Source organism: Oncorhynchus tshawytscha, linkage group LG09 (assembly GCF_018296145.1).
Source record: "Oncorhynchus tshawytscha isolate Ot180627B linkage group LG09, Otsh_v2.0, whole genome shotgun sequence".
Taxonomy (NCBI): Eukaryota; Metazoa; Chordata; class Actinopteri; order Salmoniformes; family Salmonidae; genus Oncorhynchus; species Oncorhynchus tshawytscha.
This window is the reverse complement of record NC_056437.1, coordinates 59,873,006-59,892,859: the sequence shown is the minus strand read 5'-3', so window position 1 is coordinate 59,892,859 and position 19,854 is coordinate 59,873,006. Positions and strand designations below refer to the sequence as shown.

Genomic DNA, 19,854 nt, shown 5'->3' with positions numbered 1-19,854 from the left:
CTCTCTCTAGGTGTGATGAGGGGTATGAGCTGTCCAGCCAGTCTGACTCTCTGAGCTGTCAGTCTGAGGGCACCTGGTCTAAACAAAGCATCAGGTGCCGCCCCGCTCCGTGCCCGCTCCCTGCCAACCTCCCCACCCACGTCATGGTCACGGGGGAGGACCTCACCCCGGTTGGGGGGGTAGTCACCCTCTCCTGCCCAACGGGGTTCATCCTGCAGGGACCAGACCTGGCAGAGTGCCAAGTGAGACTGCTACTGTGTCAACAAAAAAATTGTGGTGACATTTTTTTTTCTCCATCAATTGCATTGATGTTTAGGTCCAAAAGGCCATCATCAGAACACTGAAAAATAACAGACAGAACCTAGTCAGAACTTTACCTCTGGTCGATTTTATCACCTTTTATTTTGACTACTGGGTTATTCACATCATTCATTTCATGTGATTTAGCTAAATGTTTACTGAATATGAATTCATTTCATGACTCTTTCTTTATGTTGTACTGTAGCTAGGTGGTAGCTGGTCTCCAGGCTTGTCCTCTGTCTCCTGTGGTCTGGTAGTTTGTGAGAAACCTCCTCTTCTTCCACATGGCATCACTGAGGGGGACAGTTACAGCTACGGAGACATTGTCTTGTACACCTGCCTGCCTGGGTTTGAGATGAAGGTAATGTCTGACACAATATTATACCATCACGATATTATATTATTGCAGTATTATTACAATATTATAGAGTATTATTACAAAACAGAGAATATTTTGCTTCAATTTGGGATAAAATGATTGTATGATTATAATACGAGCCATGATTCGACAGGAAATAGGCCTATTGGAGTTTTTAAATCCTCTGGCGTTGAGGCCGGAATTACATTGAATCAAAGTTATAATAATATGAATTATGATTATATTTTGATAGAGAATAGAGTGCAATGCATCATGGTAGATTTGACATTGCTATAGTGAAAAATCGAATAAATGTCACTATCACTCTTACTTTGGGTGAAACCTGAGAGACTGCCAAACACATTACGTGCATTGCCTAGGCACATTTTGTGCCGTGGTGAGGTTGGACCCAGGTGCAGAGAAGAGACCAGACGATGAATCAATGACTAAGGAAAAACATAATACTTTACTGAGAAACGATAACGGAAGAATCGCAGTAACACTGGGAAAACAACAGACACTATGTCTTGAAAACTCACTCAGGCGACAAGCGCACATGGCACACAATTCAAAGCTTCAGCAAAGGACAACAGCAAACACACCTCTTTTAACAGCGAAATCATAATGAGTAAATAGGACACGCCTGAGTGTCGTTAATGTCTCTAGGACGTCTCTGCCGTCCTCTGGTGACAGGTGGAACCATGAAACATGACCTATTACTGGAAATCACATGACATCATTTCCCCAAAACTATTAATGAAAGTGCATGCTGAGTCATAATGGAAGCAGAGAGAGCTTTGTGAGTCTGTGTTAGCAGATAGATTCACAATTCCCAGTGTGGCTATTTTTGTATAGATACACATTGTCTGTAATACAGCTACTCACTCTATTACAGGGAGACTCTGTACAGACCTGTCAAGGAGACAGAACATGGAGTGGGGCTCAGCCTACGTGCGTCAGTAAGTGTGTGTGTGTGTGCACGCACATGCATATGAGTTTTGATATAGAATGGAATTGTTCCTTCATGTCAATTTCCATACAGTAAGAACGTGCGTGATTGAATATGTTTAAATGCACCAATTTAGCAGAAATGATTACTGTTTTCCACATCCAAATGTTCTGTGTCCTCAGCTGTGTCATGTGGCCCACCTCCCTCTGTGGAGAATGCAGAGGTACAGACATCGGACGAAGCGTACCAGGGCAACGTCAGCTACGTGTGCAACCCTGGCTTACATCTGGTTGGCCCACAGAACCTCACCTGTCTGGCCAATGGAACATGGAGCCTGCCTGCACCAACATGTAAAGGTGTGGATGGCGCGTTATTCCAGGTTTATCATATTGTCCTCTAAGGCATTTAAGACGGGCAACTTGAATTCTACTCGAGCATTTGAAATAGACAATGGAAAATGGAATCATAATCAATTTGCTCTCAATATCTCTCCCTTTCTCTCTTTCCCTCCCTCCCTCTACCTTTCTTTCTCTCTCTCCTCTCAGTTGGCCAGGGTTGTGACATCCCCAAGGAGCTGTTGAATGGCAGGGTGCAGGAAGAGAACCTGACCACCGGGCGTGCTGTTGCGTTTCAGTGTGATAAAGGCTACGCCCTAAAGGGGGATACTCTGGTGGTGTGTATGGGAGACGGGACATGGAGCTCCACCTTCCCCTTCTGTCAACGTAAGACTTTGAGACAAACCAACATCACTACAACATCACAACTAACACGAATGTGTTACAGGAGTTTTTCTGGGACAGGTCACATGGTCAGGGATACCTCCTGGCCCTATTCATAGACAAAATAAAGGAGCCAATCCATGCTGCTGGTTTTATTTTATTAATTTATCTCAGGGTCTGTTCTTTCTATTTGTTTACAATCTGGAACAGAGTAAATAGGCATTTTAACATCATAGCCGATTTAGCCGGTGGTAACTTGTGGAATAGAAAACTGGCTGGAATGCGGTTTTAACCAATCAGCATTCGGGATTAGACATACCTCGTTGTATAATTGTTTCCCAATTTACACGCTGACTGTTGTGTTTCTACACCTCACATTCTTCAGTTTACACAGACCACAGAGGGAGGGGAGGGCCGGCACAGCCGATTGGGATACTTTGCAACATCATCACTCTTTCACATGCTGTTTCAAAACTGACTTCATCAGTAGCTAACGACCTGAAAATAATATCATTAAGAGCACTGAGCACACAGCTTGCATAGTCTCACAAACATTTACACACCTTGTTATGACATTTCTACGTAGCACCTGGGCTTATGCCGAACCTGTCTGTAATACGCCATTATACTCTATGCATAAGCATGAGTTGTCTCCAACTGGTATTCTTCTCATAAACATTTTACCCACATAGACACTTGTCAAACCTGTCTATAGTGTATTCCAATACTACTATACTCTGGGTCTCCCCATGCAGCCAAGCCGTGTCCCCCTCCCCCGGGATGGAAGGTGAGCGGTGGGGGTGTGAACACCTCTAAACAGCTGTTCTACGTGGGCCAGTCGTTACCGCCCGCCTGTCCCATGGGTCACCAGGCCAAGGGCACCGCCACCATCACCTGTAGGACAGACCAGACATGGACCCCAGTCAGCACTGTCTGTGAGAGTGAGTAGATACACTTTAAACTACTGTTCTTTAATCCAGGTTCTGGTCCTGGATATCCACTTGGGGAGCATGGTTTTGTTCCAGCCCAGTACTAACATAACCAATTAGGTTGTTATTGTAAAAGAGAATGTGTTCTCAATTACCTTAATTGACATGGTTAGATAAAGATAATGGTAAACCATTTAAACTACGAAAACAAAGGTTTAGTCGAATCAGGTATGTTAGTGCAGGGCTTGAATGAAAGCCTTAACACCAAAACCTACCACATCATGACAACATAGTGCACTACTCCGAGAGTGTCTGGTCAGCAATGTAAGATGTGACTGGTAGGTCGACAACACCAACCACTCACATATTAGTCTTTTATTATCACGTCCCAACCAGGATATTGACATTGGAACGAGACGAGGATTTCAAGATAAGGTACCATTCTAGGTCAACATAGAGAGATTGAATCTTAATTTCTCTTTCATTCTCTCACCATCCCTTCCCCTGGTACACTTTAAGCTTATTGGTTTATCAAAAAGAAGAACAGCCATTAAAACAGTACAGCCATCAAGTGTGTTCTCTAGTCTGTGTCCCAAATGTCACCCTGTTCCCTATATAGCGTACTACTTTTGACCCGAGCCCTATGGGCCCTTGTTTTAACAGTAGTGCACTATGAAGTGAATTTCAGACGCAGCCTAGGTGGAACATTCATGTTCCAGAAGGTAGCTCTGACAGATTAGATATGAGTTACTGAGATGAAGACTGTTGAGTATGAGTCATCATATTGATTTTGTTGCATTTTGCATCATCATGATGATGTGGCCGGTAATACTTTAAAAGTTCAATATCTTGAAAAATTGACTGCTGACATGCAAAACTTTTTGGGACTGTATCAATAGTGGACTAATGCGGAAGAAAATACAAAAATATAGTTTTTCAGTGGTTTCCCTTTAACCGGGTGGGAGCCCACTCCAATTTACTGTTTTCCTTTTATTTAACCAGGTACAGTTGAAGTCGGAAGTTTACATACACCTTATCCAAATACATTTAAACTCCGTTTTTCACAATTCCTGACATTTAATCCTAGTAAACATTCCCTGTCTTAGGTCAGTTAGGGAGAATGATTTATTTCAGCTTTTATTTCTTTCATCACATTCCCAGTGGGTCAGAAGTTTACATACATTCAATTCGAATTTTGTAGCATTGTTTTTAAATTGTTTAACTTAGGTCAAACGTTTCGGGTAGCCTTCCACAAGCTTCCCACAATAAGTTGGGTGAATTTTGGCCCATTCCCTCTGACAGAGCTGGTGTAACTCAGTCAGGTTTGTAGGCCTCCTTACTCACCACACCCCTTTTCAGTTCTGCCCACACATTTTCTATAGGATTGAGGTCAGGGCTTTGTGATGGCCACTCCAATACCTTGACTTTGTTGTCCTTAAGCCATTTTGCCACAACTTTGGAAGTGTGCTTGGGGTCATTGTCCATTTGTAAGACCCATTTTGCGACCAAGCTTTAAGTTCCTGACTGATGTCTTGAGATGTTGCTTCAATATATCCACATAATTTTCCTTCCACATAGCCATCTATTTTGTGAAGTACACTAGTCCCTCCTGCAGCAAAGCACCCCCACAACATGATGCTGCCACCTCCGTGCTTCACGGTTGGTGTTTTTCAGCTTGCAATCCTCCCCCTTTTTCCTCCAAACATAACGATGGTCATTATGGTCAAACAATTCTATTTTTGTTTCATCAGACCAGAGAACATTTCTCCAAAAAGTACGATCTTTGTCTCCATGTGCAGTTGCAAGCCGTAGTCTGGCTTTTTTATGTCGGTTTTAGAGCCGTGGCTTCTTCCTTGCTGAGCGGCCTTTCAGGCTATGTCGATATAGGACTCGTTTTACTGTGGATATAGATACTTTTGTACCTGTTTCCTCCAGCACCTTCACAAGGTCCGTTGCTGTTGTTCTGGGAATGATTTGCACTTTTCGTACCAAAGTACATTCATCTCTAGGAGACAGAACGCATCTCCTTGCTGAGCGGTATGACGGCTGTGTGGTCCCATGGTGTTCATACTTGTTTGTACAGATGAACATGGGACCTTCAGGAATTTGGAAATTGCTCCCAAGGATGAACCAGAATTTATTTCTGAGGTCTTGGCTGATTTATTTTGATTTTCTCATGATGTCAAGCAAAGAGGCACTGAGTTTGAAGGTAGGCCTTGAAATACATCCACAGATACACCCCCAATTGACTCAAATGATGTCAATTAGCCTTTCAGAAGCTTCTAAAGCCATGACATAATTTTCTGGAATTTTCCAAGCTGTTTAAAGTCACAGTCAACTTAGTGTATGTAAACTTCTGGCCCACTGGAATTGTGATACAGTGAATTATAAGTGAAATAATCTGTCTGTAAACAATTGTTGGAAAAATGACTTGTCATGCACAAACTAGATTTTTTTTTTTAGAACTTGCCAAAACTATTGTTCGTTAACAAGAAATTTGTGGAGTGGTTGAAAAACGAGTTTTAATGACTCCAACCTAAGTGTATGTAGACTTCCGACTTCAACTGTAAGTCATTGAGAACACATTCTCTTTTACTGAAAAGAGATCCAGTTCTTTCTTCGACTCCTATTATCACTCCACGTTCCCAACAGACAATAAGACAGTCCGATGTCAAGAGAAACACATTGTATTCTCACACGAGTGGTTATGAAACGTACCTATACATGCCTTGACCCATAAACATAACATGTTAAAACCACACAGGCAGGTTTTTAGCAGTTTTAGCTGCTTACGTAATGAATCCCATGTCGTTCTGAACCCACAACACAGTGGTTAGAAAAGTGTAAACTAGCAAAGATGATGCAAACATGATTCACAGGGGGAAATCGCTGACACTGTTGCTGTGTTCGCTTCCAAGCTTGTGTTTCTCCAATGAAGGGTGGGGATCGGTATGTACTTGTACAAAGAGGCATCTGTGCAGTGGCTTAGGTGATATACTGGTCTCTCTCTGGGATAATTTGGGTCATGATCCTGAATCAAGTCCACTGTTTTTTCGAAAACTCTTTTTACTATCCAGAAGTGAATCGATTCATAACATAGCAGTTTTAGAAATCCATCAAAAACTATTCATCAACATAAAAGATCCACCACACATTCGTTGTCCTATGCTGTCCGCATGACCTTCCTGCTGGGCATTGAGCATGGAGCCATACTATTTTCTGTTGTACTTTTCCCATCACCTCCTCTCCTTTGTCTCTGTGGGGGCAGCGTGTTAGGCTGGATAAATGGGTTAGACATTAAGTAGATCAGCTGCTTTCATAGCATGTTTGTAACTCCTTAAGGGCTTCTAGCTGCTATGGTTTCCATTGTGTTTTAATTCTCTCTAACTTTTCACGCTTGTTGGTGATACTGTTGGTTTACAGTACAATGCTGTTTGGTATGATGTGGCGTGTGGATGTCGATGTATTTGCATGTCTGCCTGGCTCTTGCTTTTTGAGGACTCCCCTGTCGGCTCCAACACTAACCGATTCTCATTGGTTTGTTTTCAGGGTTTTCTTACAAGGAACGCAGACTGTAGAGTCACAAACACATAATTTGACACATCTTTGCATGGCATTCATACTTTCCCTTCAACGTGATCTTTATAGCCAGGTGGTTCTATCGAAGGGAAAATATGAAGCAATGTTGGTCCATTATTTCAAGCACAGTAGTTTAGTTAGTTTAAAGGCATGTGATAACATGTACATAAAATGTGGCCCAAATGAGTTGTAAGTAACCAGAGGGGCTGTCCGTCCGTTTCGGCACAGGGGTCTCCTGCGGCCCCCCTCGCCACGTGGCCCACGGGGTGGTGCGGGGGGCGGTGTTCCAGTTCGGGGATGTGGCGATGTACTCGTGTTTCGGAGGGTACGCCATGGAGGGTCACAGCAGAAGTGTGTGTCTGGAAAACGGGACCTGGACCCCCCCTCCCGCCTGCAGAGGTAGAGAGACTGCACCCTTACCGCTGCGTCCTAAAAGGAGGGCATCCTCTACTCCTGACAGCTTGCGTGCCCTCCCCTCCGCTTCTCCAGTCACTTGTACTGAGCACATACACCACTCCACTCACTTGACTTTGACATACTAGATAGCAGGGTTGTCCAGTGATGCCTGTGTCTAAGGCACCATCAGTTATGAATTGAAACGTTTCTATAAAGGAATGCTGTCTTTATGAATGCTATCTTTATCCCAGTGCATGAAGTCAGCATGGTCAAGGCCCCATCACAGCATGGCTACCAGTAAAATGTTCTCATTTCTATTAAACAAGATTAGCTATTTTAACTGAATGCTTTCTCTACGGTCTATACCGGGGGTTGGCAACTCCAGTCCTCCAGGGCGTGAGTGGTGTCACACTTTTTCTCCATCCCTAGCAAACACAGCTGATTTAATCAAATTGCATTCTAAACGGAAGATCGTGATTAGGTGATTATTGGAGTCAGGTGTGTTAGCTGGAGCTGGGGCAAAACTGTGACACCAATCAGGCCTTCGAGGACTGGAGTTGCCCACCCCTGATCTACACACTTGTGAGATGGGGACTGTTTGGAGGATGTGTCAGTATTTTGGCTTTAATAAGGCGTGTGTGTCCTTTCTTCTCCAGCGGTGTGTTGGCTACAGTGCCTGAACGGAGGGGTGTGTCAGAGACCCAACACCTGTTCCTGTCCTGAGGGGTGGATGGGCAGACTGTGTGAGGAACGTAAGTATTATAAATCAATCTATCAATCAATCACATTTATTTTGGATGGATGGGCAGACTAGAAACAAAAACAGACAGTCTCCCTGTAATAGAGTGAGTTGCTGTATTACAGACACTGTGTATCTACACAAAAATAGACACACTGGGTAGTGTGAATCTTTCAGACTTACTGTTGGAGGAATTTAATTCATATATGTTCATTAACCAATTCAATTGTAACAAAGCAAAACACTTTGTCCATTTATAAGAATTTGTAAGGTTCTTATTTGCATAAAATTGACAAGATCAGTCTCAAAATTAATCAGTAGCGTTTATTTCCGAGAGCTCTGGTCATAATACCATGTACATTGGTTTATATACCTCACATTTTGTCAGCGTTTAAATGTCCCTCCTTCTCTCCGACAAGGACAAAGGCTTCAAAAGTCCATTCCAACCCACTAACACACATACATTACACACTATATCTGCATTATCTCCCGAAGTCTCACCACAGTTTATTACCACTTAGCTGACAGTTCCAGTCCCTCCCAGATACGGAAAACCTGGAGGGGCTCTCGCTGTCTCATTTTATCTTCACAGAGTTATAGATGGGTTGGTTCAAACATAGGTTAAGGAACCTCTTTGTTTTCGTTAGGCGCACACATGCATTCCTCTCTTCCCCCCTCCAACCTAGTTGGAGCTGTGTTTATTATTTTGAATTACTCATTGTTCATGCTACATAACATCTTTCTTATGAACTAACACTATTAATCAGATATAGTGAAACAGGGTAGAATTCAATTAGTTATAGTTCTAATTAAATGTGTACATTATTTAGTCATTATTCATAAAATTCATAACACTTACTCAGCTCTCTGCTTCCATTATGACTCAGCATGCACTTCCATCAATCGTTTTGGGGAAATAATGTCATGTGATTTCCAGTAATTGAAAATGTGCCTAGGAAATGCACATAATGTGTTTGGCAGTCTCTCAAAGTAAGATTGATAGTCGCTTATTCGATTTCTCACTATAGCAATCTCAAATCTATCACGATGCACTGCACTCTATTCTCTAATCAATATTATTATAACTTTAATTCAATGTAATTCCACCCTCCTGCAAATTTGTTTTCCTGTTCAGCTTTTTGGTCTCTAGATGTAACAATATTCTCAACTCCTGAGCATTTAAAAAAACTTCCAAAGGACTCCCATAGAATAATGGTACTTGCTTTTGATTGTTTTATAATCATTGTTTTATAATCATAATTTTCCCCAAAATTGTAGGAAATCATTATATATTTTTTCTCTGTTCTGTAATATTGTAATAATACTGTAATAATATAGTATTGTAATAATACTGTAATAATATAATATTGTAATAATATAGTATTGTAATAATACTGTAATAATATAATATTGTAATATACTGCAATAATATAATATTGTAATATACTGTAATAATATAATATTGTAATATACTGTAATAATATAATATTGTAATAATACTGTGATACAATATTGTAATAATACATGAATAACATAATATTGTAATAATAGAGGGAGAGAGAAAGAACTAGAGTGAGCAAGTGTGCGAGAGAGAGGTAGCAAATTAAGAAAAAGAGATGAAAATTGAAACAGAGAGAGAGAGAGAGAGAGAGAGAGAGAGAGAGAGAGAGGTATTTGGATTTTACTCCCTACTCTCATCACAACCAACGAGTCTGCGTTAGAGAAAGTGGATCCACACTGCAGCCATGAGAAGGCCTACACTGTTTCACTGACTCTGGGAAATTCACTCTCTTTGACTAGATTAATTTTGCATAGTTAAAGAGATTCCCAATCCCCATCTGTGTGAAATCTTTTCACGTCCTTTTTGTGCATTGTTTTCTTCGAGTGAGAGTGGTTGAGTCCGAAATGGCACCCTATTCACAGTATATAGAGCACTCCTTGATTGGGTTCTGATGAAAAGTGCCAAGTGTGTGCAAAGCTGTCATCAATGCAACAGGTGGAAGAACTTTGAAGAATCTCAAATCTCAAATATATTTTAATTTCTTTACACTTTTTTGGTTACTACATGATTCAATATGTGTTATTTCCTAGTTTTGATGTATTCACTATTATTCTACGATGTAGAAAATATTCAAAATAAAGTGAAACCCTTAAATGAGCAGGTGTGCCCAAACTTTTGACTGGTACTCTATATCCTAGATAGGTGCCCCACTAGCGGCAGGTAGCCTAGTGGTTAGAGCGTTGGACTAGTAACCGAAAGGTTGCAAGATCAAATCCAAGAGCTGACAAGGTACAAATCTGTCACTGTTCCTAGGCTGTCATTGAAAATACTGATAAATAAATAATAAAGGTAAAATAAAAATATATATTTTTAAAAACTAGCGCCATCTTTGGGTTGGCATTATGCCCATTATCTTAACATCTTCCTTTTCATATATAAGTAGCTCGAGCACTTCATACCATTCTAATACGACAGTGAAAATACCTATTTACATTATCAACACCTTTTTTAACTTGTAATTTAAGGGACATATTTAAGGGACATATTCCCTGTACCACAGGGGCATTCTTATGTTAGCCATTATCCTACTGTGTCGCACTGGTGGAATATTGGGCACCTCTGGGACATTGGGCACCTCCGGGATGTTGGGTACATCTGGTAGCCTCGGGTCCTTTCCTGGCACCTCTGGGACGTTGGGCACCTCCGGGATGTTGGGTACATCTGGTATCCTCGGGTCCTCTGGGACGTTGGGCACCTCCGGGATGTTGGGTACATCTGGTAACCTTGGGTCCTCTCCTGGCACCTCTGGGAGCCTCATGGCCTCTCCTTCCTCTTCCACAGCCTCCTGAAATTGTGGAGGCACGGTCGGCAGAGATAACTGCTCTGGTGGGGTCTTCCCCGTCTCCTCATTATGTGCCCTGCCCACACCATCCAGAGGATATTTCCAGTCTACCCATGTGGCCCTCCTGTGCCCTATGGTCTCCTGAACTGGGCGTATGTCCTTCCGGTTCCTTCCGTACTTTCAGCCCTTTACTTTCATATGACCTTGCGCTGATGTGCCCTATGCATGTGCCAAGACTCCATGTGGCATCCCTGGCATGAGGTGACAGGAGAACTCTGACAGCTTGGCCTTGTTTTATTACAGGCAGATTTTTTGCATGCTGGTCATAGAAATGTTTTGAGTTGTCCTTCCGTGCACGTTTGTGTGCCTGAACATCCACGGGGAGATGTTTTGATCAGTAGCATGGTTCACATCTTCAACCTCAGCCTGTAGAGCATATACAGTCTCATTGGTCCAAGAAGACTAAGCTAAGGATCCTGGGACTAAACAACTCCCTCTGCAACTGGATCCTGGACATCCTGACGGACCGCCCCCCAGGTGGTAAGGTTAGGCAACAACACATCTGCCACGCTGATCCTCAACACGGGGGCCCCTCAGGGGTGCGTGCTCAGTCCCCTCCTGTACTCCCTGTTCACTCATGACTGCATAGCCAGGCACGACTCCAACACCATCATTAAGTTTACTGATGACAAGGTGATCAGGCCTAACAGTGGTAGGCCTGATCACCGACAACAATGAGACAGCCTGACCGTGTGGTGCAAGGACAACAACCTCTCCCTCAACGTGATCAAAACAAAGGAGATGATTGTGGACTACAGGAAAAGGAGGACCGAGGACCAACCATTCTCATAGACGGGGCTGTAGTGGAGCAGGTTGAGGGCTTCAAGTTCCTTGGCGTCCACATCACCAACAAACTAACATGGTCCAAACACACCAAAACAGTTGTGAAGAGGGCACAACAAAACCTATACCCCCTCAGGAGACTGAAAATATTTGGCATGGGTCCTCAGATCCTCAAAAGGTTTTACAGCTGCACCATCGAGAGCATCCTGACGGGCTGCATCACTGCCTGGTATGGCAACTGCTCAGCCTCCGACTGCAAGGCACTACAGAGGGATGTGTATACGGCCCAGTACATCACCGGGGCCATGCTTCCTGTCATCCAGGATCTCTATACCAGGCGGTGTAAGAGGAAGGTCCTTAAAATAGTCAAAGACTCCAGCCACCCTAATCATAGGCTGTTCTCTGCTACCGCATGGCAAGCGGTACCGGAGCGCAAAGTCTAGGTCCAAGAGACTTCTAAAAAGCTTCTTCCCCCAAGCCATAAGAATCCTGAACAGCTAATCAAATGGCTATCCAGACTATTTGCATCCCCCCCCTTTACGCTGCTGCTACTTTTTACTCTCTTTATTTATATTTACCCCCTTTTTTATTTACTGCTGCTCTTTAATTATTTGTTATTCGTATCTCTTACTTTTTTAAAGGTATTTTCTTAAAACTACATTGTTGGTTAAAGGCTTGCAAGTAAGCATTTCACTGCAAGGTCTACACCTGTTGTATTCGGCGCATGTGACAAATGAAATTTGATTTGATATTGCGGCTGACTAGTTGTCGGTAGTGCTGCTCTAGACATGAAATCTGCAATGTGAAGCTCTTACTCCTTTCTTGTATACTACCTGAAGTTGATAACGCTGAAGCTTTAGCATCATCCTTTGGAGTCGCTTCGGGGCAGATAGAAGAGGTTTTTAGAAGAAGACCTCAAGCGGCTTGTGATCAATGTGCACTGTGATAAAATCCCTACCATGGAGGTATTGATCAAAACGGTCACAGGCAAACACTATGGCTAGGCACTCCTTTTCAATTTGGGCATATCCTTGCTCCGTGGGTGTCAATGTCCTTGAAGCAACTGCAATGGGCTGCCCCTAGGCCTTTGTCACTTGCATCACATTGTAGGGTCACTTCCTCAGAGGTCATAGTGCCTCAGTATTACCTCAATTTCTCGATTTGCTCCAATGCAGCATCATGTTGAGAATGTCATGCCCACATCACATCTTTATTGGCTTTTCACACATTTCTGCTGAAAGGAGAAGCTTTTGCAAGGTTTTCACCACTTGGAGCTTTAGCACATATGTTTCCCCATCATGATTTGCTTGTAGTTCACACTCCCCTGCCATGGTACAGCCTTAGCCTTGCCTTGCTTGGTTGGTTGTAGCTTTGCATCTCCATCCTGGTCGGATCATAATCACAGTTATCACATGTCAGTGGGGCAAGCTTTAAGTTTGTAAATCCTTTATCTTTGAACATGCCAATTGCTCGCTTCCACAAAACTTGAGACATCTGTGGCATTGTGTTGTGTGACAGAACTGCACATTTTAGAGTAGCTTTTTATTGTCCCAGCCAAGGTGCACCTGTGTAATGGTCATGCTGTTTAACCAGCTTCTTGATTTGCCACACTTGTAAAGTGGATGGATTATCTTGGGAAAAGAGAAATGCACACTAACAGGGATGCAAACACATTTGTGCATAAAAATAATAAAAAGCTTTTTGTGTACATGGAACATTTCTGGGATCTTTATTTCAGCTCATGAAACATTTGACCAACACTTTACATGTTGCGTTTATATTTCTATTCAGTAGGGTAGTACATAAACTATATAAGGAATAGGGTGCCATTTTGGACGTAGCCAGAGAGAAGGCTGCTCTTTTGACACAGCTTGCCTATGGTGAATGACCACATAGGCCTAGTCAGTGAGGTGAAGGACAAATGATGACTTTCTGTTTCTGTTTGTGTTCGTCCAATCAAATCACAGCGATCTGCATCCTGCCGTGTCTGAACGGTGGGAGGTGTGTGGCGCCCTATCAGTGCGAGTGTCCCACGGGCTGGATGGGGACGCGCTGCCACAGCGGTGAGTGTGTATGTGCTGTGTGTATGTGCTGTGTGTGTGTGTGTATGTGCTGTGTGTGTGTGTGTGTGTATGTGCTGTGTGTGTGTGTGTGTGTGTGTGTGTGTGTGTGTGTGTGTGTGTGTGTGTGTGTGTGTGTGTGTGTGTGTGTGTGTGTGTGTGTGTGTGTGTGTGTGTGTGTGTGTGTGTGTGTGTGTGTGTGTGTGTGTGTGTGTGTGTGTGTGTGTGTGTGTGTGTGTGTGTGTGTGTGTGTGTGTGTGTGTGTGTGTGTGTGTGTGTGAGGAGTGTGTGAGGAGTGTGTGTGAGGAGTGTGTGTGAGGAGCTCAGTGACGTAAGACAGGTCCTTCTCTTATATACTTGCTCACCTGAGGTTTCCCTACCATTTTGTGATGTCTCCCATTGACTTTCTGTAGGGGACCTTAACTTGTATGGAATGTTTGACAAGACATTTGTACGGAAAATATTATCTTGTTGCCTCTATGGCGACAGTGTTAGATACTGTACATAATGTCAACAGTCTGTCACTGATTAAAGCAGTGAAGCAAAAAGCATGAAACTAAACTTACTTTGAGGTGTCACAAATGTGACAAAAGTGTAGCCTGAAATAACTAAGATTTTTCTTTAAATGTTTTTCTTAAAATAAGTTATAGGACTTAATTGCTGACTTAAGACATCTGTCTAAAAGATACTGAATATTGTTATAGGCTGGTAATGATTGGTGAGAAACTGTTTTTTTAAGTGTTGATGACATCAGGGAGAGAATGAATTAATGATCAGAGGTACTTATCCACCCATTCGGTCTGTGTCAGTGCGAGTCACACTGTAAGCTACTGTTGCAGCAGGTAATGCTGCGTCCATGAAAACCGATGTGTTTGCTGTGAAAGTCATTGTTCCTTAACAGAGCCCAAAGCAAACGCTGCAATCATCATTGAAGCATGGACAGAAACCTGACCCTGTCCTGTAGAAACAGACTACCTCTCTGATTGTTAGGCTTACTGTTAAATTCTATTCAACAGTACCAATCCCTGAGGGGCAATTACTAAGGCATTGTCAGTGAGTGGCGACATCACAACGTCTGATGTACAGTATGTTACCGTGCTTTGGTTTTTCCACACACGATGACATCCTCCTCTCAATATGGATGTGGTTAATACTGAAACCAAGAAACTAATGTCTCTTATTTTCCATTGCATCTTTGCTCATGTCCTCTTTCTGTGTGAATGTAGTTTTGGTATGCATTTCAGGAGAATATGAATGTGGAAAGCACTACTAATAGTGATCATGTAATTTAACGTAGCAGGTGTAAAAGAAACGCCTGAAACTACATATACAGTTGAAGTCAGAAGTTTACATACACCTTAGCCAAATACATTTCAACTCAGTTTTTCACAATTCCTGACATTTAATCCTAGTAAAGATTCCCTGTCTTAGGTCAGTTAGGATCACCGCTTTATTTTAAGAATGTGAAATGTCAGAATAACAGTACAGATAATTATTGATTTCAGCTTTTATTCCTCTCATCAAATCAAATCAAATGTATTTATATAGCCCTTCGTACATCAGCTGATATCACAAAGTGCTGTACAGAAACCCAGCCTAAAAACCCAGCCAAAAACCCCAAACAGCAAGCAATGCAGGTGTAGAAGCACAGTGGCTAGGAAAAACTCCCTAGAAAGGCCAAAACCTAGGAAGAAACCTAGAGAGGAACCAGGCTATGAGGGGTGGCCAGAGATTATAACAGAACATGGCCAAGATGTTCAAATGTTCATAAATGACCAGCATGGTCAAATAATAATAATCACAGTAGTTGTCGAGGGTGCAGCAAGTCAGCACCTCAGGAGTAAATGTCAGTTGGCTTTTCATAGACGATCATTAAGAGTATCTCTAACACTCCTGCTGTCTCTAGAGAGTTGAAAACAACAGGTCTGGGACAGGTAGCACGTCCGGTGAACAGGTCAGGGTTCCATATCCGCAGGCAGAACAGTTAAAACTGGAGCAGCAACACGGCCAGGTGGACTGGGGACAGCAAGGAGTCATCATGCCAAGTAGTCCTGAGGCATGGTCCTAGGGCTCAGGCCCTCCGAGAGAAAGAGAGAAAGAGAGAGAGCATACTTAAATTCACACAGGACACCGCATAAGACAGAAGTACTCCAGATATAACAAACTGACCCTAGCCCCCCGACACATAAACTACTGCAGCATAAATACTGGAGGCTGACACAGGAGGGGTCAGGAGACACTGTGGCGCCATGTACATTACATTCCCAGTGGGTCAGAAGTTTACATACACTCAATTAGTATTTGGTAGCATTTTGGCCCATTCCTCCTGACAGAGCTGGTGTAACTCAGTCAGGTTTGTTGGCCTCCTTGCTCGCAGACGCTTTTTCAGTTCTGCCCACAAATTTTCTATAGGATTGAGGTCAGGACTTTGTGATGGCCACTCCACTACCTTGACTTTGTTGTCCTTAAGCCATTTTGCCACAACTTTGGAAGTATGCTTGGGGTCATTGTCCTTTTGGAAGACCCATTTGTGACCAAGCTTTAACTTCCTGACTGATGTCTTGAGATGTTGCTTCAATATATCCACATAATTTTCCTACCTCATGATGCCATCTATTTTGTGAAGAGTCCCTCCTGCAGAAAAGCACCCTCACAACATGATGCTGCCACCGCCGTGCTTCACGGTTGGGATGGTGTTCTTTGGCTTGCAAGCCTCCCCATTTTTCCTCCAAACATAACAATTGTCATTATTGCCAAACAGTTCTATTTTTGTTTCATCAGCCCAGAGGACATTTCTCCAAAAACACGATCTTTGTCACCATGCGCAGTTGCAAACCGTAGTATGTCTTTTTTATGTCAGTTTTGGAGCAGTGGCTTCTTTCTTGCTGAGCGGCCTTTCAGGTTATGCCGATATAGGACTTGTTTAACTGTGGATATAGATACTTTTGTAACTGTTTCCTCCAGCAACTTCACAAGGTCGTTTGCTGTTGTTCTGGGATTGATTTGCACTTTTCGCACCAAAGTACGTTCATCTATAGGAGACAAAATGCGTCTCCTCCCTGAGTGGTATGATGGCTGCGTGGTCCCATGGTGTTTAGATGAACGTGGTACCTTTAGGCGTTTGGAAATTCTGAGGTCTTGGCTGATTTCTTTTGATTTTCCTATGATGTCAAGCAAAGAGGCACTGAGTTTGAAGGTAGGCCTTGAAATACATCCACAGGTACATCTCCAATTGACTCTGACTCCATTACATAATTTTCTGGAATTTTCCAAGCTGTTTAAAGGCACAGTCAATTTAGTGTATGTAAACTTCTGACCCACTGGAATTGTGATACAGTGAACTATAAGTGAAATAATCTGTAAACAATTGTTGGAAAAATGACTTGTGTCATGCACACAGCAGATGTCCTAACCGACTTGCCAAAACTATAGTTTGTTAACAAGAAAGTTGTGGAGTGGTTGAAAAATTAGTTTTAATGACTCCAACCGAAGTATATGTAAACTTCCGACTTCAACTGTAGATCCTCTCCACTGGTTTCGACAGGAAGAAAAAAAAAAACTGGCTGTGCAGGTTCTCTCTGCACTGTTCAACCAATCCTGTAAATGTGGAGGAGTTAAGTAAGAGTGTCACCTTGTTAACGTCCAAAAGCGGAAGTCTCGTCACAGGCCCTCTTTCCATATGCTCTTTCCATATGTAAGTGTACCCTAGAAAAGGGGTGAGCACAAGTCATGCTGCACAGAGGGATGACCGCAATCCCATTTCGCCTGTGTCATTGATTACTCATGCGAAAACGTCTTAATTTGAAAACTTTATGGTGGAAAAATCGTTGGAACAATTTCCATGATTTTATGGGTATTATGTCCACTGTGGCGGACTATAAGGGTTCTACCAGGGAACGTGTTTTATTATGAGGAAGTCTTGTAGATGAGATCCTGATAATGACATTTACTGAATGTGTGTGTGTGTGTCCACACCTATGTGTGTTTGTGTGTGGGTGTGTGCGAGCTTGTTCGTGTTGAATGAAGGGTTTACAGAGGTCTTGACAGTGTGTGTGTTTTCACAGCGGTGTGCTTGTCGCCCTGTCTGAATGGTGGAAGGTGTATCAGGCCTAACCGGTGTCAATGTAGTCCAGGATGGAACGGGCACGACTGCTCGAGGTGAGAGGACAAACATACACACACGGAGACAGACAGACTCACACTACAAACATAAGTACATCCTCACAAATACACACAAATCCCTTCTCACATTCACACACAAACTGACAATCAACATATGCATGTTCACACAATACTGTACTTACTGTCGTTCCTGCAAATACACATACTAGTACTATCAGACCAACCACAGAACTAGTGTGCTTGAGTATCCCTAGACTGGATAGAATGACAAAGCAACATTTCCCAGGAAATAATATGCACTCCACTTCCTCTTTCCCTGAATCAGGCTTTGTTTGTGTCATCATTTGAGATGCACACTAGCACAGTATTCCAAAGTGCACTATACAATCTCTCTGTAATATGAGTGGGGGAGAGGAGCACTCTCACCAGACCTGGGTTCAGATACTATTAGAAATAATTTCACATACTTTACCAGTGCTTGATTGAGCTTGCCTGGCTTAAAGGCTAATAGAATAGTCCCAAAACGGCAAACCCCGCCCATCTGGCATTCTAGGCAGGCTAGAGCAAGCACTCAAAGTATTTGAAAGATTTCAAATAGTAATTGAACCCAGGTGTCTCTCACCTCAGCTCTCCCTCTGTTGGAGGTAGGCCAAGGTGTGGGTGGATAGAGATAGAGGCCCAGTACTAACTCAGCACGTCAGCTTAATTGGAAGTAGATATACAGTACCTGACTGCACCACTCGAAAACAGAACGCTCTTCTCATCTGACCACGTTGATTTTTTTCCTGACAATGTGAATTCTTGGAATCTCTACCTATTATTTTTTTAAAGTAAAAACTCCGCTTTGGGAGTCAGTTGTGGGAACTCTGTTGAGCAGTGGAGGCTGGTGGGAGGAGCTATAGAATGATGACATCATTGTAATGGCTGGAATGGAACGGTATCAAACAGATTTGGAAACCACAGTTGACTCCGTTCCATTTAATCCATACCGTTCATTACAATGAGCAGGCCCTCCTATAGCTTCCTCCACCAGCCGCCATTGCCGTTGAGTCCGTTCCAATGTACTGTAACTTAAGGCTGACAGGTATAACTGATTGAGAAACCACTCGCTTCTGTCTCCACGGAGTCGTCATAGAACCCATTTGGCTCAGTTACGCTGTAGGGCTATCCATTTATTGTGAAGCTTTCTCACGTGGAGAACAGCCAACGGGGCTTTTTTAAACCCCAACAGTCAGCGCAAAACAGGAGGGCACCAATAGGACATCTATACTGGCTAATGGCAATGTTCTTCTCCATTTAAAAGCTCAGGCCAGAAAGAAAAGGATTTGAAAATGCTATAAAAAATAAAAAGATGTAGTCTAATTCTTTTTCTTTCCACTTTACAGGAAAAGAAAATCAGGATATTTTCATTAAGTCCAGCGTGAAAGATCTTGCTCTCAAATGGGAGTTTTGTATAATTATTTCATAATTGTAAACCATGCATTCTCTCCTCTCAAAAAACAAACCCGATACATTGTAAAATAAAGCTGTATTTTTTCATATAGAAAATCAACAGTATTAACTATATGCTGCTATATACTTGTATGATGTGTAAAAACTGTGATTGTCCAATGTAAACTATTCTCACATTTTTATTAAAGCAGAAAATACAGTACAATGCTCCATTCCCTCCTTTTTCAGATGCAAGCCTAGTGTATCGTTAGCCTCTCCTTCACTTTACTTCTTTAATGATGCTTCTAGTCAATAGCCATAGTGCTTGAGATGCATAGGAGGGAGTAAATATGCCAGTCATTTAGAAGTCTTAATGGTCTATCCCTCCACTGTAGTTACTAAATGAGACATTACATGCTTTAGAACGTATAGAATCTAAAAGGCCAAAACAGACATTTCTAAAATAAATGTTAAACCATCAAAGTCAAATTGGGGATGCTTATGTTCATCCTTTGTCAAACATGTACAAGGGAGTGTAAACTGTAAAAGTGTGGCATGAAAGAAATTGTTGTTGCACATCTCACTC

General features: G+C 42.5%; 1 protein-coding gene across 5 annotated transcripts in view; it reads left to right on the top strand.

Annotated features, from left to right (window-relative positions):
* LOC112214862 (sushi, von Willebrand factor type A, EGF and pentraxin domain containing 1) overlaps positions 1-19,488 on the top strand; it is a 141,761-nt gene extending 122,273 nt beyond the window's left edge. For 4 of the 5 annotated variants that reach the window (XM_042327161.1, XM_042327159.1, XM_042327158.1 and 1 more), the window contains 11 exons: positions 11-242; positions 506-661; positions 1,554-1,617; positions 1,790-1,963; positions 2,153-2,329; positions 3,082-3,267; positions 7,063-7,233; positions 7,887-7,982; positions 13,623-13,718; positions 17,780-17,873; positions 19,223-19,488. In XM_042327161.1, coding sequence (XP_042183095.1) covers positions 11-242; positions 506-661; positions 1,554-1,617; positions 1,790-1,963; positions 2,153-2,329; positions 3,082-3,267; positions 7,063-7,233; positions 7,887-7,982; positions 13,623-13,718; positions 17,780-17,873; positions 19,223-19,250 — 1,474 coding nt within the window. In that variant the 3' untranslated portion in view covers positions 19,251-19,488. The remainder of the gene's footprint in view (positions 1-10; positions 243-505; positions 662-1,553; positions 1,618-1,789; positions 1,964-2,152; positions 2,330-3,081; positions 3,268-7,062; positions 7,234-7,886; positions 7,983-13,622; positions 13,719-17,779; positions 17,874-19,222) is intronic. The other variant, XM_042327160.1, reaches the window with a different exon arrangement.
* Positions 19,489-19,854: the final 366 nt, after the last annotated feature.